The sequence below is a fragment of the Gracilinanus agilis genome, chromosome 5, assembly GCF_016433145.1.
Source record: "Gracilinanus agilis isolate LMUSP501 chromosome 5, AgileGrace, whole genome shotgun sequence".
In the NCBI taxonomy this organism is placed as follows: domain Eukaryota; kingdom Metazoa; phylum Chordata; class Mammalia; order Didelphimorphia; family Didelphidae; genus Gracilinanus; species Gracilinanus agilis.
In genome coordinates, this window is record NC_058134.1 from 91,242,049 (window position 1) to 91,265,238 (window position 23,190).

The 23,190-nt window shown below is 34.8% G+C and overlaps 1 protein-coding gene across 1 annotated transcript in view; it reads right to left on the reverse strand.

Moving 5' to 3' along the window:
* The window catches only part of RBM33 (RNA binding motif protein 33), a 167,461-nt gene that overhangs the window by 91,165 nt on the left and 53,106 nt on the right, over positions 1-23,190 (reverse strand). Inside the window, exons 9-10 of the mRNA XM_044678623.1 lie at positions 19,385-19,694; positions 1,579-1,637 (exon numbers count right to left, since the gene is read on the reverse strand). Of these exons, the coding sequence (XP_044534558.1) occupies positions 1,579-1,637; positions 19,385-19,694 (369 nt within the window). The remainder of the gene's footprint in view (positions 1-1,578; positions 1,638-19,384; positions 19,695-23,190) is intronic.

Consider the following 23,190-nt stretch of genomic DNA (forward strand, 5'->3'; position numbering starts at 1 on the left):
ATACATCTTAAACATCATTACAACATTTCCAAACAGAAACTAATGTATATTATCACTCAAATCTCTAAATCACTGGAGGGCAGCACATCCTAATCCAGAAAAAATTAATATTGTTTTTGAGAAAGCTTCTCTGGAAAAGGACAATTCTCATATTCAGAATCCAATAACCAAAGAAAAGCTAAATTTCTCACAAAATGTAAAATATCAAACACATATCTTAGTTCTCCCCCTACAAACAATTACAAAAAATTATTGAAGTATAACAGGAAAAAAACATGAAAATTGAAAGTGATTCTTCTAATTTTACAATTATTGTAAACATTTTATAAGGCTATCAATTACAGCATTAACAATTGCTTATCCATTCTGAATTTTAGCTTACATCATTTTATTACTACTGTAATGAAAATGAAATGAGCATGAAAACTAATTCAAAGATAGGATATAGATGGTGAGATTTTCAGGTAGAATAAGTATTTTTTAAGTGCTCAAAATATTTTTGCTTTTTAGCAAGTTGGCCTCCAAATTTATTCATCAAAAGAAATCTATTCTGTACTTTAAACAATAGAGATACTTACTTCACAATTATGTTATTTAGTGGTTTATTAAAAAATTTCATAAATTATTTGAAAGAAAAACAAATGCTTGTTTCTTTTCTTATTTTAATTACTTGAAACATTCATAAAATTTTTTACTAACTGGATGATCAGTTTTATGAATCATCAGTATTTCACAAGTATTATTATAGAAAACAATCCTCTAAATTAACAAGAGGGTACTTGAGTAATAACAATTGCTAATAATAAGAATAATAAAATAATCATAACTGTATTGAAATAATAACTCATTTTACATAATAAAGTATAAAACCACTTTGATATAATACATGTATAGAAATGGATTTTCCTTTTCTACAGACTTTTATAATTTAAGTATTTCAAAGGTCATTCTTTATATTTTAGGAATTTTTTCTGTTCAACATTAGCTGAGGTGAGATACCATATCTACATATTATTACTTATTTTATGAAAGCCTTATGAAAAAATATAAAACAAAGTCATGGAAATATTTTTCCAACAAACCATTAAGTCAGAAAAATGAAAAAAAGGTATAGATGGAATAGGTCTAAAATACATTTTTTAAATTATTTTTTAAATGCTGTTAAATCAAGTGACTGAGCATTTTTGTTATTTCAGAAAAACAATTTGTTAAATTTCACATATACATGTATATGTGTATATACATACTCAACTACCTTTAATAATGGAAGGATCTTTGTACTTAATACAAGGAGGCAATAATAAAATCAAAATCCATATTCTCTAAACTAAAAAGCATTTGAACTTCCCACTGGTGACTCTGATTCAACAATTTTACAGTTAAACAAAATTAATTCTGCTCTCAAAAATCCATTGACCTTAAGCTTTTAACAAACATTTTCAACTGCACAGATTATTGTCAATATTTACAAATCCTTAAAATTATATTTAGCTGGAACCACTTTTATTTGCTATATTAATATTTCTTTGCAAATGTATGCTTATCCATATCACAGCAAAAGGACCAGCTGCTACTCACTGGGAATCTCTGGGGTCCTACAGCAGGTCTGGGCTGGCTGGGTACTGGTAACAAGGGCACTAAAAGAAGAAAAACACCTTTCATTATGAATTTGTTTTGGTTAACAATGGTAGCTATCTGCAAAAGAAATAATGCAATTTACCAAAGTTGGGCCTTATAGCAAATTCTTTAGCCTTTCCCCACGCTCTGCCCAAACCACTCCTTCTTTTAAAAAATGAAAAGTCTTCTAATATTTCAAATAGTAATCCGAAATTTAGACTTCACTAGTTAAGTACTTATAGATTACATTTTTCTTCAGGAAACATATCCTATTTTTCAAAAAAGTATAACTTAAGAACTTGAAAGAATTTTCAATTCTGTTGTCCCACCTACCCAAAATCTTAAGTACAAGTAACTGACATAGGAAAAAGGAAGTCAAACCATTATCAATAAAAGCCCTATTTATCACTACAAAGGAAAACAAACCGCTCTATTCAAAAGATTAATTCTAGAAAGATTACAGGAAATTTAGATAAGAAAATATACTTTACTCCATTTGAAATAGAATTTCATGAATTAGTACCTTGTTGGTTATATACTACTGTGCTTTAAAAAAAATTCACTAAAGCTTAAATATTGTGAAACACTATAGAAAAACAAAGTCAAATCAATTACACGTGGAATTTTGTAAATCAAAAACTTAAAAGAGAAAATAAAAATAAATCAGAAAAATAAAACGAATGAGGATACAAGAGAAAAAATTAATTTTTAAATTAATAAATGACCTTCCCATCCCAGTTATTTGGGGAATCCAACACATTAAACTTATTTAATAATATATTCCACAGCTCAAATTTAAATGTGCTACTAGGCTAGTTATAAGAAAGATAAGGTTTGTGCTCACTTCAACAGCACATATACTAAAAAAAAGAAAGACAAGGCTTACTTCCAGAAAAAGTTTGGAGGGAAGGGAAGCTATGTAGTAAGGGGTTAGGAAAAGGAGGGAAGACAGAAGGATCATTCTTCCCAAGAGAATAATCTGCAAAGTTATGAATTTTAATGTTAGTGGGTTATTAATGTGGAATTTTTTTTCTATTTTACCTAACTAGTTCTAAAGTCTTTTACTTCACCCTTCCTCTTATCTAAAGCACTGGTCTATGTACCACTAAACAATTGCCCTGAAGAAGCATGAAATCTAGTTGAAGCAAGGGAAGTTAATAAATTATAAATAAATATATCAGGACTCAATACAAACAATACAAACAAATACAATTAAAACAAAACAATACAAAATTATACATAAATTCATCAACATTGGTAGTTTTAGACTTGGAATCCAAAATGTTAATTCATATAATCAGAAATATCAGCTAGAAGGGATCTTCAAGAGATCATCTGGAACAAGAATCGCCTTTCCAACATACCTGCGTGTTCATCTAAGTTTTGCTTTTTAAAGTTTTTAGTAGAGTATCCAATGAAAGGCACTCCTTTTTTGGGGAAAGTTCTAATTCTTGGCAAATTTTCTTAAATCAAATCCAGACTAAGCTCTTTGCACCTTCTAATTGTTCACTTATAGCCCCTCAGGGGCTAAGCAGAACAAGTTTAGGTCTCTTTTCTCTGAGACAATTCCTAAAATACTAATTCCATAACAAACAATTCCAATATATCATGTAGCATTTGTAAAATTATATGAAGGTGATTTTCCTTGGTTCCTCCTTGAATTGGACCTATTTGCCACTAAATATTCTGCCAAAGTTTAATGGACTGAGTTCCCTAACCTTTCACACAGAACAACTGTGCTAAGAGCATCATTCAATCATTATTCCTTTCTAAAATGACTAAATCCTTAGCACAAATTATTAAATTTGTTTACAAGCCTATTTCTTCTTCGTGCCATCTAACACTTTCCATTCACTTCAATAGATTTATTGTGCAAAACACTATGCCTAGCATTAGGTAATATCCAAACTCCTACTTTCCATCATGGTGCTTATATCGAATAGGAGGTTAAAAAACTTAGAAATAAACCTAACATCTGAGGGCACAAAGAACCAAAAACAAAATGTTAATTTGAGGTAGGAATGAAATTACTGATTAGAGAGAAGGATAGAAAAATAAGAAGATGGGCTTTAAAGGGTAGGAATTTAGGGTGGGATGGGATTAGGACATTCCAAGAAAGGAAAAGTATGGGGCATTATGTGAAGAACCATATACAAAAGCTTAACTGTGGTGAAATATGTAGTGTTAGGATAAATTTAAAAGACTAGAAAGAGGGAGGAAGGAGAGGAAACTAGAGTCACAAAAATTCTTAAATTTAAGGAAAAATAGCATGAACTTTACTTAGGAAAGAATATAGACTCACATAACTCTTATGGGTTATTTCTGCAAAGAATAGATGACCAAAACAATGAATAAACAAGAGATGATACAAAGCCATGAATCAAAATCCAGGTCCTGTGGCTCCAAATCGAGTATTATTTCCACTTTACCATCCTTATATAACCGTATTTCAGGTCCTATAAACAGACTGACTTATTTTCTGTTTTTTAATAATCTGTCTTTTTTCCCAGAAAATAGTTGCATTCTCTTCCAAAGAGATCCATGTTTAAAAGCATTATCATTTTAAAGGAAAAAATAATAAAACTTGTCCTTAACACAAATTATCAAAATCAGAGAAAGTGATCATCAGTAAAACCTCTGCTATCCAAAATACATAGAAAACTAGGTATTTTAAAAAGTCAATCCTTTACAGGGTAAAAATTAAATATTTTAAAATGGAAATAATTCTACAATTACAAATTCTGTAAATATTGTTCTAAAAGATAAAAATTCCTCTACACTTTGTACAAGTTGACTCCATTTCCCTCTAAGTCTCCTCCAGTGTATATCCCAATGTACGGATATACTTGCTTTGAAGCTTTAAAATCTCAGGACATTGACACATCATTCCTGGATCTCACTCTAGCTACACAATTACTAAACCCTATCTTCCTTTACAGAAACAAAAAAAAAATCTTCATTATTATTTCCTACACATTTATAAGCAAGTAAAGTGTCATTACTAACAAGCTGCAGATATCAGAAAAAAAGGCAGCAAAGCTCAGAGGCCCAATCGATAAACAGGCATTTATAAAAATACCTGCTGTGTCAAGAACTATCCTAGACAACTGATATCCAAGGAAAAAAGTGAAACAATCCTTGACATCAAGAAATATATATTCTCTCAAGAGTATTCTCTCAAGGGAGAGAATATATACATATGTAAGTATATATAGAATAAAAATAAATAGATACAAGATAGTTTAGGGAAGCACTAACAATTGTAAAGAGATCATGAAAACATCAAGGTTAAGCTTCAGCTGAGTCTTGAAGTAAAGGATTCTATAAGGTAAGGGGTAATATATATTCCAGAATGAACGAAATTCAGTGAAAGGGCAAGGGGATAAGAGATGGTTTGCAATGTGTGAAGAACAGAAAGAATTTTAGTCTAACCAGTTCACAGAGTGCTGGCTGGAAAGGTAATTCTATGTAATGAAGAAAGATAGGTTCAGGACAGATTATAATAAAGAGCCTTAAAAGCCTGGACTTTTATAGGAAATAGGGAGATATTGGAGTTTGAGTAGAAGAGTGGCATGATCATAAGTGAGCTTAAGGTAAATCATTTAAAAAAATAATGTGGAGAGTAGACTGGAATGAAGAGCTACTGGAGACAGAGGAAATTCATTAGCAGCCCACTGCAAGAGTGAGAAGGGTCTAAAACAAAAGAGGTGGCTATTTAAGCAATGAAAAGGAGATGTATATAAGAGGTAGAAGCAATAAAATTTTGAACAACTAGTTAGATATACTGGGTGAGGGACAGTTAGGAGTAAAGGATAATGCTACTTTGGCAAATTTTGATGATTCAAAGGATGATGGTTCCCTCAACAAAAATAGGTAAACTGGGAAAAGGGTAGGTTTAGTGGGGTTGAGGAAGAAAGATAAAGTATTCTGTATTATACATGCTAAACTCAAATTGTCTATGCAACTTTCAGCTTGAAATGTCTGATAGGAAAACATAGTGTGCTGCTGAGTAGGAAGGCACATAGCTTAGAATGGAGAAAAATAAATTATTTTTTTCTTTCCTTTTTGGAAGAGGACCGGGTTAAATTAGGCCATATGGGGTGATTATTTTAGGATGAAAGCATCTTGGGGCTGTAGAAAACAATCAAGGTGAGCAGATAGGTTAAATGGATCAGCATTCCCACTTGGGCCTTAAGTTAATTAACATGCTTAGGAGTCATACAAAGAGAATGAAGCTACAGGAGGGTTCCCTTAACTGCTTTTTACTGTTATCCAAAGTCAACAGCAACACACAGGAGATCCACACATAGTTTGTTACCCTGACCAGGATGCTGCAGTGGTCCTCCACCATGGCAGTAAGTCTACCCAACAATAGTTGCTCTGCTTTCACTTACAAAATGTTTTCTGTGTATATGTTGTGGGGTGAGGGGAAGCAAAGCACCTAGACAAGGAATAGTAGAGGGGAAAAAGAGCACACATATATGAGGTCGGTAGGTGTCCCCTTCTATCTGTGGTTTCAACCATCCATAGTAAGTCTTGGAAGTATCTCCCTTGGATACAGGTCCTAAATAAAAAGTATTGAAGACTCTGGGTCTCATCTTATGTCTCAAAGACAGTGATAAGCGTGGGACTTTCACGGGTACCTATGTAAATGTGAAAACAACCATAACACTATTACCTAGAAACAATAAACACCACCAAAAAGGAGTCGCATAAAAATGAAGTTATATTTCCCAATTCATGTTAGAGCTTCTTGGCTGATTGTACTAGTGAAACTCAATCCCACCCTTCCTTCCCCATCCCAAATGGGAAAAGAAAGCAAAAGAACAGGCAATTATTAAAAGCCTATTATAGAGGCAGCTAGGTGATTCAATGTATAGAGGGCCAGGCCCAGAGACAGGAGGTCCTGGATTCAATTCTGGCCTAAGACACTTCCTAACTGTGTCATCCTGGGCAAGTCACTTAACCCCAATTGCCTAGCCCCTACCACTCTTCTGCCTTGATACTGACATTTCCTATTAATTCTAAGACAGAAGGTAGGGTTTAAAAAAAAAAAACCTACTGTGTTCCTGGCACTATAAAAAATATATATATATATATGCTTTACAACTAGTACTTCATTTTAATCCTCACGAGGAAGGTGCAAGAAACATCCAGCGCACACTAACAAAACGCATATACTCAAATTACATCTTTCCATCATCATTTATGAGATTAATTCTTCTAAGATCATAATATTCTAGAACTGGAAATCACTTAGTGTCACCAAGAGAATATTAGTGATCAAGAAAATGTCATTTTACATCAGCAAACGGGAATTATTGAAAACAGCAAAATTTCCCAAGCAGCAATCCAGCACATTCTCCATCTCCTCCCTAATTCTAGGAATAATTTGTTGAAATTAAGCCCAAGGACACAATCTCACGTTAATATAGCACTCTCAGATTTATGGAGTTATACCTTCACAACAGCATTTCAAACTATATAAAATAAGTTTTATTCCCATTTTATAGATGGAAAAAATATCGAGGCTCCTAAACTGAATTGCTCATGGTCATATGGCTAACTAAATGTTGAAGCTAGGGTTAATATAACAAGCCACATTTTTTTTTCTTACACTTTGCTAGTCATTCACCCTATAAAAATGATGTTATATTACAGTGGATTTCTGAACTTTATTTCAGAGGGCAGTTTGTAAGATACAGCTCAGGAACCATTTTCCACATGAAGCCTTTCCTGATCCTCCCAAATGCTAGTGCCCTTTCTCAACTATTTTGAAGTCTAATCAATAAACATTTACTAAGTGCTAGGCTCTATGCTAAGTTCTTAAGATACAAAGAAAAGCAAAACAAACAAACCAAAAAAAAAAAAAAAAAAAAAAACCAGTACTTGCTCTCAAGGAACTCAAGATTAATGGAAGAGACAATATGCAAACAATGATGTACAAACAAGATATAGCATTAAGGTGGGTGGGGAAAGGAATCTCTGAAAAAGGGGGAATTTTACCTGGAACTTGAATGAAGCCAGGAGACAGATTAGGAAGGTGAAAATTCCAGGAATGAAGAAAGGCCAGTCAACATGCATGAAGTAAGGAGATGGAAGTGTTGTGTTCAAGAGACAGCAAGTAGGCCAGTGTCACTGGATCACAGAGTATATGGAGGATAATAAAGTGTAAGAAGACTGGAAAGGTAGAAGATGCTAGGTTATGATGGGCTTTAAAAGCCAAACAGAGGATTTTATATTGATCCTGGAGGTAATTTGGAGCTAATCAAGTTCATTTATATTTTACTGCTTTGCAAAGATTTGTATTTATTAACTTTATACTATAAATACATATTTTTCATATGTATTCGTCTCTCCCATTTGAACATAATCTCAATGTAAGTAGGAATTGTCTGATTTCTTGTAGAAGTATCCTCAGCACGTAGCCCAGAGCCTGGCACATATTTAGGCAATATTTTGTTGTGCCTCATGTAACTTGTCTTCTATGACACTGGGCAACATCTTTGGTGAAAACATATTTCCCTGCTTAATACGTGGATTACAACAAAATTCCCCAGATCACTTGAGTTATCTCTATAGGTAAGGCTATCAAGGAATCTTGATGATTCTGATGTGTATAAGACAGGAGACATATATAGGAGAGATCTTAAGGGTACATTTTGCGGAGTCAAACATTTTCTTAAAGTTAACAATGAAGAGAGTATTCTCCATATCAGGGGTCAGCAACCTTTTTGGCCATGAGAGCCATAAACGCCACATTTTTTAAAATGTAATTTCGTGAGAGCTGTACAGTGCTCACAGTGCGTGTTCCTGTCACAGCGCCTGAAAAAAAATTGACTTTATGGCTCCTGCAGAAAGAGCCAGATATGGCTCGAGAGCCATAGGTTGCCAACTCCTGCTCTATATAATCAATTATGTAAATAACCAGAAAAAGGTGGTCCACACAGACAATCACCCTGGAAATCTTGGCTGTTTCCCCACCACCCCAATCTTCTTTTTATCAAGATAGCACATAGGCCATTCTCAAAATGAATTCATAGACAAAAAAGCAGGTATAAGGGTCAGTACTTGCCAATGATTCTTCAGTGGCTTTTATTTCTCTGCTCTTTTTGATGTTTTGAAAATAGAATTCTTTAATCACACAGACAAGTCAACAAGCATTTATTAAGCATTTCCTATGTACAAGGTACTGTGCTAGTGCTACAAATACCCCCCCCCCAAAGGCAAAAACAGTCTCTGTTCCCAAGGAACTTCGCCTTCTAATTGGGGAGATAACACAAATATTATGTACAAACAAGATATATACAGACTAAATTGAGAAAAATAGAGAATGTACTAACATTAAGAGAGACCAAGAAAGGTTTCTTGCAGGTAATAATTAAGTTGCATAATTTAGAATTATGCTTCCACTGGCACTTATTTTTTTCCGTATATACTTGGGCAGTTTCAGCCTCTCTTCTGTTCTGCCCATAACTTCTAATATAAAATAAGGAGAAGGTAAGAAAAATTGTTGTGAATGAGTTGAGTCCAATATTATGAATATTAACTTTTACAATATATTATTGATGATGAAAGTTTGGTTTAATGGTGGAAAGGTTAACTCAATAAGATTATATCAGGTGAGGCACTGGTCAAAAGTATTTCCAGATAATAGTTCTTCTTTGAGGAGAGTTCCAAACTTGTCAAGCAATTTAAGAGTCTTGCAATAAAATATATGTTGCTAAGGCTGATAAGACCATAGGCATGGCATATTAAAGCCTTTTAAAGGTTAATTAATGGGATTACTAGGATCTTCACCTATGTAATGCAGAAATTTCCTGTGATGAACACACCTGTTGCACAGCACAACGTCTAGATTGACTTAGATCCTAATTATCATCCCAACACCATTCTATTTTATATTTCTATAGTTATTAAGCTTTGGTTATTAGAATGACAGCTGTAGAACTGGATACTACTTGAACTTTCTACCTAAACACTTTTTCTTAACTTAGTTTTCTTCCTACCATCTGGTCACTTCTCCCTTTCCTATCCAGTTGCATCTATCTATCTCATCCTCTGCCATCCCCCCTTCTCCTTTTGCCTTCAAACTTTCTCAGCATTAAGTCTTTTCCAATGAGTCCTGTGTTTTCATTCACTATGTGGCCAAAGTATTTAAGCTTCAGCTTCAGTGTTTATCTATAAGAGTATGAATTTACTTCTTTATGTATTAATGGATCTGATCTCCCTGAAATCTAATGGATTCTCAAAAGTTTTCTCCAGCACCACATTTGAAAGCATCAATTCCAACTCTCACAGCAATATATCACTACTGGAAAAACCATAGCTTTGACTATATGGACCTTTGTCAACAACCTCTGTCCAAATCCAAACTCTTCCTAGATTTGTATTAATGTTAAGGGCACCATTATCTTTCCAAAATAGAGAAAGTCATCTTTACTGTCCCTCAGCCCACATAGCCATATCAGTTATCAAGTCTTGTTGATTCTACCTTTATGACATCTGATGTTTATTCCCTTATTATCATTCCAATGGCCACTACCTCAGTTTAGGACATCACTTCTTGCCTGAGCTACTACCACAACCTCCTAATGGGTATCACTACCTCAAATCCTTGCTTACCGATCCATCTCCATATAGTTACAAAAGTCATACTACTAACACTGCTCTGACTGTGTCATTCTCATACCCACAAAGCTCAACATGGCTGCTCTATATTGCCTCTAGAATCAAATATAAACTCCTCTATTTAGCATTAATAATCTAGTCAGTAAAAAGTTTGCCCATCACTGCTCTAGAGATTAGTTTCAGTTGAATGATAGAGTCAGAAGCCAAACTGTATAGAGTTAGGAAAAGAGTAAGAGGAATGTAAGTGTAGATATCAACTGTAGATCGTCTTCTTAAGAAATTTAATCACAAAAGGGAGAAGAAACAAATGAAAGATGAGATAAAATTTACCCAAAATGAGGTTCCTATGGGGGGAAAAAAGATAAACTGTAAATATGCATCTAGATTTGTACAAGAAAACCTACAAAGGTGCACTGTTCTACTGCTGAAAAGGACAGTTGTCAGCAGCAAGTACTTCCTTGCCTGTATACTACTATAACCAATTTAAAGAATCCAGACAGAATTAAGCAAGAACTTAAGAATGGTGAAGAAAAGCCATTCCCAAATCATCTTTATTGCTTTCTATTTTTATAGATTACTCAGTCTTGGGACAAGGCAAATAACTAAATATTTAATAGCCACAGTACCTAAACAGGCACTGAGATTCTGAGTAATGATAAGGATCCTAATTATTCTGAGTAATGATAAGGATCCATGACCAGGACACACTAGATTATATCCTATAGTTCCATTGGTGGACTCATTAGTTACCAACTTCAGCAAGATGCTTGTTGAATCCTTAACCTCCCCCATCTACTCAGTTGCCATCATATCATAAAGCAAAAATTACATTTATCACACTCATGTCCTATTCCCAGCTCACAGTCACCACCCTAGTTCACCTCTCACCTGGACTTCTGAAACAGTCTCCTAATTAATCCAAAGTGAATTCCTAAAGAACATAACTGTTGTCACACCTCTGCTCAACAAACTCCAAGCATGCCTTATTACTTCTAGGATGAGAAACGATTTAAAGACCTGGTTCCAATCTGCCTTCCTGGCAGTACTATGTATTATTCTGCCCAGAGGAAAGTCCAAGAGTCCTGGGAAGGTAGTGCCCCCTAAAATACTCATTCTTCTAGACCTCACAGCCATTATCCAAGAAACAAGCCCCATAAAGATGCAATCCTGGTAAATGTGTCTACAAGTGCTACAATTACTGCTTCCTCAGCAACCACAGTTACTGAAGACCCAAAAAAAGAAATTACTTGACCCATTGGGACCAAAAGGCAAAATGTTCAACATCAGATACTGATATAATTCCATCAGTGAAAATATTAATGAAGCTGTATTACCATCTACTTTGCCATTGTAACTGACACTTCCTATATGCAGTCTTATCCATTAGAATATAAGCTTTTTTAAAGCCAGAACTATCTCTGCTTTTTTTTTTTTTAAACCCTTGTACTTCAGTGCACTGTCTCATAGGTGGAAGAGTGGTAAGGGTGGGCAATGGGGGTCAAGTGACCCGCCCAGGGTCACACAGCTGGGAAGTGGCTGAGGCCGGGTTTGAACCTAGGACCTCCCGTCTCCAGGCCCGACTCCCACTCCACTGAGCTACCCAGCTGCTCCCCCATCTCTGCTTTTTTATGTGTAACTCTGGTGCATAGTACAAGTGCTTTGAAGATAGTAGGCTTTTAATACTTTTTTATTCACTGACATAAATTGTATTTATGTATCCACTGACTTTTTTATTCAGTGACATCATCCATTCATTCAATTCTGCCACGTATGACTCATCATAAGCAGTATCTTGCTATCATACACAACATCCAAAATCAGAAAACATGCCTTTATACTTTAATGCCCATAAAATACTCATTTAATTCTTGTCCCTTAGAATCCCTAGTTTCTGACATAACTTGATTCAAACATTGCTTTCTACTAGAAGCCTTTCCTAATTCTAATTCTCTAAGCTCCCAAGTGACTTCCACCCCAAATTCTCTTTTTCTTCTGTATGTACTTGTATATTAGGTTGCCTCTCCTGATAGATCATTCTGTCTTTATATCTCCCACCCCTAGCCTAACAGCTGCCACATGGTACCTGCTTAATAAAAGCTTATTAATTGGCTGACTGATTATAAGGCTATAATGACCAAATGGCACAAACTCCATTCTCCAACCTAAAATGTTAAAATTTAATGACTGGGCAAAATGGGAGCCAAAAGAGCTTCCACCATCCTTTAGTGTTAAATTCAGCTTCAAATGGTCCAGAAAAATCTAGAGCTCAGATCGAACCAGATTAAAATATATTTGGAAAATATTTAACAAAACAAATAGGATTACAATATAATCATGGAGAGACTTTTTTTTTAATATCATAAAAAGCACTTATTGAGCAATAAACATTTATTAAGTACTTACTATTACAATGGATACAAAAAAAGGCAAAAGACAGTCTCTGCCTTCAACAAGCTTACAATCTAATTGAGGAGACAACATGCAAACATACATACAAAGGAAGTTAAATGGAGGATAGATTGGAACTAATTAACAGAGGGAAAGCACTCTGATTGGGAGGGGTTATAAAAGGCTTACTGTAGAAGGTATATTTTGGTTTCAATTTAAAGAAGCCAAGTAGGTCAGTAATTGAAGTATTCCAAGAATGGGGAAAAGTCGAAGAGACTGAACATCTTGTAAATGGAACAGCACAAAGGGCATTATCACTGAATGGAAGAATATGCAATAGGAGCTAAGGTATTAAAAAACTGAAAAGGTAGAAGAAAGCTAGACTATAAAGGACTTTAAATGCCAGAGTATTATGATGGAAGTGATAGGAAGTTACTGGAGTTTTAAATTGGGAGGTAGCAGGGAATGTTCTGGTTTATGACATGATCAGGCCTCCATTTTAGGAAAATCATTTTGATGCCTGAATGGATTAAATTGGGGAGACACTTGTGGGAGACAAACCTACTAATAGACTATTAAAGTAATCCATGATGAGAAACTGAGTACCTGCACCAGAGTACTGGAAGAGTCAGAGGAGAGAAGGTGGTATATTTGAGAGATGTTTGCAAAGGTGAAATAACCAAGTTCAGGCAACAGCTTATATATGGAGGGAGTAAGGAGGCGGAGAGGGTAACAGTAAGAAATCCAGGATGAATCTTACGGTTTTGAGTCTGAGGGACCAGGAAAATGGTGGTGACTGATATTCTAACAGGGAAGGTATAAGGGGGGGGGGGGGGGCAGGAGGAAGGCTTAGGAGGGGGAAGATGAGTTGTTTGGGACATAGTCGATTTAAGAAACCTACTGAACACACAGGTCAATATGTGTGGAATGACAGTTGGAGAATGAGAGTGGAGTTTACCAGAAAGAGTGGGGTAAGAAAGACAGATTTCAGAATCATAAGCATAAAGATAATAATCAAATTTACAAGATTTAGCTGATCATCAAGTGAAATAATAAAGAGAAAAGGACCCAGAACAGAGTTCTGAGAGACATCTACAGCTAGAATATGTGAACTGAAGGAAAATCCAGCAAAGAAGAACAAGAAGGAAAAGTTAGATGGGTAGTAGGAAAACCAGTAGGGTAGTATCTCAAAAACTTAAAGAGAATAGCATATCAAGGAAGAAAAAGTGAAGTAGAGCCAAAAGGTTGCAGAGAAGTCCAAAAGAATGAAGAATAAGAAACGGTCATTGGATTTAACAACTAATAGATGACTAATAAATTTGGAAAGAAGAGTTTCTGTGGAATAAAAGGTTGAAAATCAGATTATAAGGAATTAATGAGTGAGAAAAGAGGAAGTGGAGGCAAAAACTATAAGAAGGCCTTTTGAGTTTAGCCTCAAATGGCAGAAAATATAGGATGATAATTAGAAGGGATAGAAGGATCAAATGAGGGTATTTTCCAGATAGGAGAGATATAGGTATATTTTATAGGCAGCAGAAGTGAGCCAGTGGAGAGGGAGAAATTGAATAAAAGAGAAAAGGGAACAGCTAGGTGGCTCAGTGAAGAGAGAACCAGGCCTGGAGCAGAAGGTCCTGGGTTCAAATACAGCTTCAAGACTCTTCCTAGCTGTATAACCATGGGCAAGTCATTTAACTTCAATTGTCAAGTCCCTACCATTTTTTTGCATAGCAATTAACACTTAGTATCGATTCTGAGTCAGATGTAAGAGTTTTTTTTAAAAAGTGAAAAATTAATAAAGAATGACACAAGAAGCAATAATAGAAAATTCCATTCCAAATAATTACAAAATGTATAAAATACCTGGGGATCAACCTTTTAAAGTAAACAAAAGATTTGTATAAAGTCAATTACAAAGAGGTCTTTAAAGAAATAATAGATAGTTTACCTGATGGTCATGGTTAGGTCTTGCCAACATAATAAAAATAACAATGTTTACATAAACCAATTTATACTTTTAATATTACACCAATCGAATTACAAAGGAGATTCCTTAAAGTATTTGATAAAATAATAAGAAAATTCATTTAGAAAAACAAAGGACCAGATTATCAAAGGAAATGATGAAAAGAAGTAAGAACGAAGTTAAATAGCACTTCCAGACTACAAAGCTGTATTATAAAGCAGAAGTCATCAAAACTATCTGGTACTGGTTAAAGAAGAGAAATAATCAAACAGACTACACAAGGGAGAGTTAGAAAGAAGAGAATTCAATAGCCTAGTGTTTGATTAAGTAGGAAATATAAATTACCTAAGGGAAAAAATTCATTTGATAAAAATCTGCTGGGAAAACTGAAAAGCAATCTAGGAGAACTTAAGACTTAGACCAACACTACACCATATTCCAAAATACATTCTAAGTAGCTACTTGACCTTAATATGTATTTATTTAATAATTGAATTTAAGTAATATTATATATATAATAAATTCGTTTAAAAATTTTGAAAAATTAGAAGAGAAACCGATCCTATACTTCTCCTTATTAGGGGTAGATATATTTCTTACTGAATGAGAGATAGAAGCAATTACCAAAGATAAAACAGATAAATGTGATTACTTGAAACCGAAAAGCTTCTGCACCAAAAAAAAATTAATGCATTTAGGATAAGAGAAGTGGTCAAATGGAGGGGAAAAAAATCTATTATCAAATTTCTAAATTCAACTTTAATAGACCCTATTAATTCAACTGCATAGAGGAGAAGACCAAGGTCTACAAACTCACAAAACTTTATATGGAATTTAATGTACAGGATTACCTGGCACTCCATGGTGTTTATAAAACGAGCTCATAAAGAGAAAGAATATGAAAGAAAGGATGAATGATATGGAAGGACTAGCACTGAGCTGGTTAATTGTGGTTATTGCCAGCATCCATCAATTAAATCCACTATTAAGCACTAATTATGTATTGGGCACTGGTACTGGTCTTAACCTATAGGTGTAGCATAAAATCTGAAGGGGAAAACAACTGTAACTTTATAGAAAGTATAAAGATTTGCTGACTGGTACTAACAAAGAAACAACTACTGGGAAGAAATGGAGGCAAGAAAATGCTTCCAATCAGGAATTCCACTTTATCACCATCAGTCTAATATCAGCTAAAGAAGGATGGGAAACAATGAATGTCCCAAAAAACAGATCACCTGAAGCAGTTAGCATTACACTACACAGAAAATTACTAAGGACTCAAAATTGTTTTCAGAAGATCATTACCTAGAACATTAAAATGGCTCGCTCCTTCCTTTTATTAGGGTCTGAAAATCATTATGTAGAAAAGAGAAAAAATAACTGCTTATGCCAAGTGTTAAAAAAAAATAAATTCAAAAAGTTATTTTATTCCCACACTCATGAAGTCTAGAGTTCTAGCCTAGCAATTCTATGCCATAGATCTTGAGCTACTCATATGACATGGGTGGGAGAAATGAATAGGAGGCTAAATAGAGCTTATTCTTTGCCACCATTCATTAGTGAGAAAAAAAAAAATTTTTTAAGGTCTATGGGATCTTGGATGAAAGCAAAAAAGAAAGTTAAATTCTTGGTGAATACATTTGGAAATGATGGTTGGAATAAAGTCCTGGAGACAAGGGCTATTGTTGCTAGTATTTTGAACTGTATATATAACTATTTCAGTATGTACAGTGTTCTAGAAAACATGGATCTGGGGAAGGAAGGCCAATGAACAAAACATTTATTAAGTATCTATTATGTGTCATGCATTTTGCTAAGCCCTAGACATACAAAAAGCAGCAAAAATTAGTCCCCTTCTCATGGAGCTCACAATCTAATGGGGGAAATAACATTCAAGCAAATATATACAAAGTACCCAAATATTGTATAAATAGTAAATAATTAAGAGAGAAAAGGCACTAGAATTAAGGTTGGGAAAGGCTTTCTGTTAAAGATGGAATTTTTTTAGAAGAGACTTAAAGGAAATCAAAGGAAGTCAGTAGATAGAGTTGAGGAGGGAGAGCATTCTAGGTTTGGAAGATAGAAAATACCTGGAGCCAAAAAATAGTGTGTCTTGTTTATGACACAATCAGGAGACCGTATCAATGGATCAAAAAGAATGTGGAAGGGAGTGTTTTTGCAGATATTTATATGGTAAATACAAAAAAGGACATCTGTGTCTATATTCTACTATTATACTTTTGTGTTAGTATTATATGTGTGTGCAATCTACAATTAGTACCGCTGCATTTATAATATTCTTTTTTTGTTGTTGTTTTAAGCCCTTAACTTTCAGGCTTAGAATCAATGCTGCATATTGGTTTAAAGACAGAAGAGTAGTAAGGGCTAGGCAATGGGGGATTAAGTGCCTTGCCCAGGATCATATAGCCAGGAAGTGTGTGAAGCTATATTTGAACCCAGGACCTCTCATTTCTGGCTCTCAATCCTACCTGCCCCACAATGTTCTTGATCATATATGTGTGACAAATAAGAAGGCAGAATATAATGGGTACATAAGCTAAATGAATTTGCAATGCACTAAATATTTAATCACATATATTTCATTTCTATACTTAGAATACTTATCAATGGGAGAATCACAACAGGCATTTGTCATCTTTCTCATTTCAACAAATGCTTAAAGTACAATTACTTCAAAAGATGAAATGTGCAATGCTATAGTCTACAAAAAGGATATAAGAAATCAACTCAAAAGGGCCTAGGCAGTGATGTCAAACCTTTTAGAGGGGCTGGTAATATGAGAAATGTCCTCAGGCACCTGTGGAGAAGGGGAGGGGAATAGTTCTGCCCCAAGTCCCTCTGGTTCTCCAGTAACAAACTCTGAAGAACTCTGTGCTGGGGCAACAGTGCATATGCCAAGTGCCCCCTCTGGCATACATGCCATAGGTTTGCCACCACAGGCCTAGGGAAACCAGCTTGTAAGATACTCAGCATCCTGACTGGCTCAAAGGAGGCACATATTGTTCGTGTGACCCAGAGCAAGTCACTTAACTTTTCAGTGCCCCATGCAACAAAGATGGTGATTTGTAGATCTGCACCAGTGGCCAAACTAATTTAAGCCCAATTAATTATATCTTGTCCTTAAGTATTCATAAAATTTAGTTTGTCTGTTTTTTCAGAATACCAGCAGAGATCACAAGGAAAAGATGCATGCCATTAGAATTCTGTAATTATAGCACTAAAATTCTTATTTAAAAAAAAAAAAAAAAAAGAGGCACAAGCTTGATACTTTTTATTAGCCCATGATAATGGTTCACTGTTGTTAGTCCATATTATATACAATGATGAGAAAGGCTGGAAAATGGTTCACCAATCAAAAATTATTACCTGACTTAAAAAACTTTTGAAATACATGTCAGAAGCATGCGCTATTTCTTGAATCATAGTGAGCTTTAGAAATCACTTTTTCTGTTAGACTAATATAAAAGCTCATGTCCAACAAATTCTCAGTTTACTAGGCATGTCCTCAACCATTCTGCTACTAGCCTTTTTTAAAACAAGAAAATACATAACATTAACAGATGTAGACACAAGTAAAATTAATCCAACACATTAGATTTAATGCAGTTCCACAGTTGCAAAAAATAATAGAAAGTGCATCATATCCAATTGTCCTTTACTGAGCCAACCATTTCATCTAAAACAAAAGCCGGGCTCTGTTGGATGTAAATTTTAATTTTTTCCAAGTAGTTAAAGCAAAAATCTGCTATTTTTAAATGGTTTCATTTTTGGTCACTATCTTCCCTCTCATATTCTATTACTGGTCAGAAACTTGTCAGAATCACTTAACTTGCTCCTGTGTGTCTATGCCAATACTACTGAAGATGATCTGCATAGTCTAAGAGCCATCAAAGCTACTTTATCAACAAGAACTATCAAATTTCCTATGAAGGATGGAAAACCCTGATTCTAATTGAAATGCCATTCTAGTTATGTGGCCCTGGGTAGGAAACAAATTCCTTAATCCAGAGTAAACTGTAAAATAGCTGGTTCAATTTCACAAGATGGTCTTCTGTCACAGATTGTGGCCAAGCATCCAAAACAAATGGAAGTCTATTCTGATACATACAATATGAAGGACAGGGACTGTTTTTCATTTTTGTCACTTTACATCCAGTGTCTTAAACATGGTAGATATTCAATAAATGCTTGCTGAATTTCATATGAAAGGCAAAAATATAAATTTTCTCTCGGTTAGTTATGTATAGCAAAAAATATTTTATTTCCCTAAGCATTAGTATCCATTATCACTCACTTATAATTACTAGAAACAAGCTTTGTTTCCAAAGACCAGAATCAAAGTGGTCTATGACGAACTATATTTAAAATAAAAACCAAAAATTAATTGTTAAAAGCAGAAAACAAATACTTCTAACATGAAACTGATCAAACATGATAAATGTACATTATTTTTTAGCATTCTCTGAAAATGTTCTTAGAAATTAACAGTAGAGCAAGGTAACCACTAAAAAAAAACTTAATGTTTTTTAAAAGATGAATCATTTTAATTTGAAAAGAAAAGTACCTGAGGCTAAAAAAAATGAGGCATGGAGTCATCTTAGAGTTTTTTGGTTGTTATAATTTAATTGAATGCATATAATTTAATGAATTTATAATTATAATTTAATGAAATGAAAAACTGAAATAGCTATCAGATACACAAATATCTATTTACTTTGTTCCTTGTTCCCCCTTCCCCAAAAAGATGATTCCAAGATTTACCTTGCACAGGGGTCACTACTGTTCCTTTGAAATGTGGATTTATATGTATGTTCTTCGGTTGTTGAGGGGTCACTGGTGGTGGGGTCATCATTATTCTGGGTGTTTCCATTTGGGGTGGCATATGCATTCCTTGAGGAGGAGAAGGATGGTGTGGATGCTGTAAGGGAAGCAGAGGCTGTAGCTGTTGCTGCTGGAATAGACTTCTAATAGGTTGCTGTTGAGGAGGCGGTGGCGGAGGTGGTGGTGGTGGAGGTTGTGGTTGTGGTTGTGGTTGTGGCTGAGGTGGTGGAATTAACCTCGGTGAGTGAGTCTGAAAACCAAAGTAAGAAATAAATCCAAACAAGTCAAAGAGCACATTAGGGAAAAACTACATAACTATGATTAAATGTAAAGTATTACCACTTAGAAAATGTGCTTACCACATCTTGGACAATTTCTGAAATCTAAATAAATTAAACCCATTAATGGCAAAGAGAGTTGGGATTACTCATCTAACACAGAGTAAATACTCAATATAAGGATTTATGAGAAAGGTTGCCTCTTAATACTCTGCTGAACAAAGATGAGACCCAAACTAATAAAATGACCAAGTGATTAAATATCTCAGGCCACCTAGGACTGTCCCATTGGCATTTCCCAATATAACCCTGGGTCAGCATCTGGGGATTTCAAGGAATCATATCATCCAAAGTGCATCCTCAGTGAAAAATTACTCTACTCTAAGCAGTCCAAAAGGTGTCATGTTTGCAAAGCCTAAGTCAAACCCAGAGTGGACGATAAAATAGGTTTTATCAAAGTTACTGAATTTGCAAATTTTCTCTAACATCTCCCTTATGCTACAGAAATTTTATTATAGGCATTGTATTTTGTTTCTCAAATGTGTTCACCTTCTAATAAAATGAGGTAGAATAAAAAAGTGTTACAGACAAAGAGAACAAAGAAATTAAAGGGACTTTCCCAGGGTCACATAGACCAATAAACATATAACCAGAATTGTCCAAACTCTTCACTCCAAGGCTAGGGTTTCCCCACATACGAAATTATACTACTATCATTTTAAAATATATCTTAAAACATAAAAAAGGAAAAAACTGTGGGGAAAAACCGGGAATTGGAAATGGCAACAGAACAAAAAAAGATGTCTAAAAAGATGTGATTTTTCACATTAAGAGGTGATTAACAACAATGAAAATCTTAAAACACCTCATTAGAAATTCTGAATATTATAATTAACCTGAAATTACCCTCAAAATGAATTCCTTATGCTAAAACAGTACATATCTTTTTTTTTGCTTTTTAGATTTTCAAATTGTATGCATGACAAAAAAAAAATTTTTAGGGGATGTATACTGAACATACTCAAGGTCAAAAACTTGATTTAAACTCAGTTTAATTTAAGCCCTTGAAAATCCAACATCTGAAAAATAAAAAAATAGCACTACAGCATAAAAAAATGTAGACACTAAAAATGCTTAGCTTCTGTCCTTCTTTCAAAACACAGAGGAAAGTGACATTACATTTGTAAGTACTCTATATGAAAAATTAAATTTAATGTTTATACTAACGGTTGGTATAAATGACCATCACCATACTCACCCTACTGCTTCCAAGATCAAATATAAAATTCTCTGAAGTCCTTTACAACCTGTCCCCCTTCTTTATCTTTTCAGTCATCTTATATTTTTCCCCACTCTACACATTTTATAACACTTGGCCTACTTGCTAGGTCCTCATGCGTGACACTCCATCTCTTGGCACTACAACCTTCACATTATTTTTATCCCCATGCTTAGAATAGTGTCCCTCTTGACTTCCACCTTATACTTTGCTTGACTTCCTTCAAGATTCAGTTCAAATCTCTCCTGCAGACATTGCTAAGCTCTATGACAACTGCCTTCCCTAGAAGGCTTATTTCTACCATCGCTGTATATACAAGGCATGTATATAATGATTTGCATGTTGTCTCCCCTACTAGTTATCTGTGAACTCCTAGACGGCTTGATCAGTATTTTTATCTTTCTTTATATCTTGTCCTTTACCCAGCACTCATTGCAGAGCAGGTCACAGGGTAAGTACTTCATAAATCTTTACTAAGTGGCCATTTGATAGTAATGGGCCTGAACCCAGTTTACAGATAATGAAATAAAAAGCCTAAAAAAATTAAATTACTCATCCAAGGTTAAATAGCTGATATCAAAAGTCAAGCTAGAATCTAAATTTCCTGACTACAAAATATTCTTTATAATAGAAACAACCAAAAAAAAAAAAACTAAACAAAAAGAGATGTGTGTATAAAATCCAAAGGCTCCAGAATTATATTTTTTCCCTACAACTACAGCAGTGATGGTAAATCTTTTAGAGATGGAATGCCAGGCCCCACCCCTGAGACCAAGTGCCCTGCCCACCCACTTCCAGGAAGCAGGTGCCATGCCCCTCCCCACCACGAGTGCTGGGCATGCCCTGCCCTGCCCCCTCCCCTTACCCCACACAAGGGAGAGAGAAAGTTGGGCTGCTGGACTGGAGGGGTAGATGAAGTGAGGAATGTCCTCAGTGAATGTAGGGAGAGGGAGGGGAGTGGCCCAAGTGCTCTGTTCTGCTCCAGTTCTGCTGTGTGTAAGCTGCCCACCTTAATCACTGTGTGTTCCCAATGGGCTGTTGGGCAGAGAGGTGGGGGATGTGAAAAAATGTCCTCAGGCATGGTGGAGTTGAGGAGGGGGACAGCTCTGCCTGAGTCCCTCTGCCTTTCTAGTAACAAACAAGGGGGGACAGGCTGGTGGGGGGAGAGGGGGACTGTCGAGCATGCAAGAATGGCCCACAGAGAATGTTCTGTGTGCCATCTTTGGCACCCACATCATAGGTTCACCATCACTAAACTAGAGTATGTAATATTCAAATGAGAATTTGAACTAATAAAGTATGCAATACTTTATAATGTTTTTATATCCATTAATCTTAACTGTCCAAACAATAGGCAAAGTAGTTTCTTTTTCTAGAGGAAGAACTAACTCCAAAGGTTTGTTTTAGGCTAATGAAAAGTTTAGTCAGCACAAAAATGAAATCATCTTTTTCTCTCACCATACAACACTGCCCCATTGTATCATATATTTAGAGAACTTCAAGAAATAACAATTGTCTTATCTAAACTTCAGCTGTCCCCTTCTGCCCATAACAGTATTTTTAAAAGCTGAGTACTTAATACTTCCACTGACACTACAATTGCAATTAAGTCATTATTTTTGTGTTATGCTATTAATTTTAGTTGATCTGATGGTATCTTGCTTTATGGTTTACAAATTGATGAGTTAGGGAATCTGAATTGCACCCCAAACCCAAAGATGAAAGCCCATTGAGATGATATTAAACATAATTAGCACAACAATGTGCATAATTCTTGAAAAAAATTTTAAATCACATCTGATAATACTTTTTACAAGAGACAGAAAGACCAAATAAAACCAGGTTAATAACTGACATGCCAGAAAATTTCCTTCAGTTGGTTCCAATTAATAAAATTTTCTATCCCCCAATGTAGCAAGCAGTCTGTTGCTCTTGACAGAAAAGTTGTTTTTCATTTAAATTCTAACTATGCTTTAGAAATAATTATTAAAATGTTATTTCCAAGTTCCCTAAGTATAAGTCTCTTAAAGCTAGGAGATTACTATTTGAAATGCACACAATAATATTTTGTAGTCATAAAATTTTTTAAAATATGCAAATAATTACCATTAAACATTTAACATAATAAAAAAAGCTACCACAACATTTCAAGAAACCAAGACCATTCAGAAGCAGTTTGTACAATATAT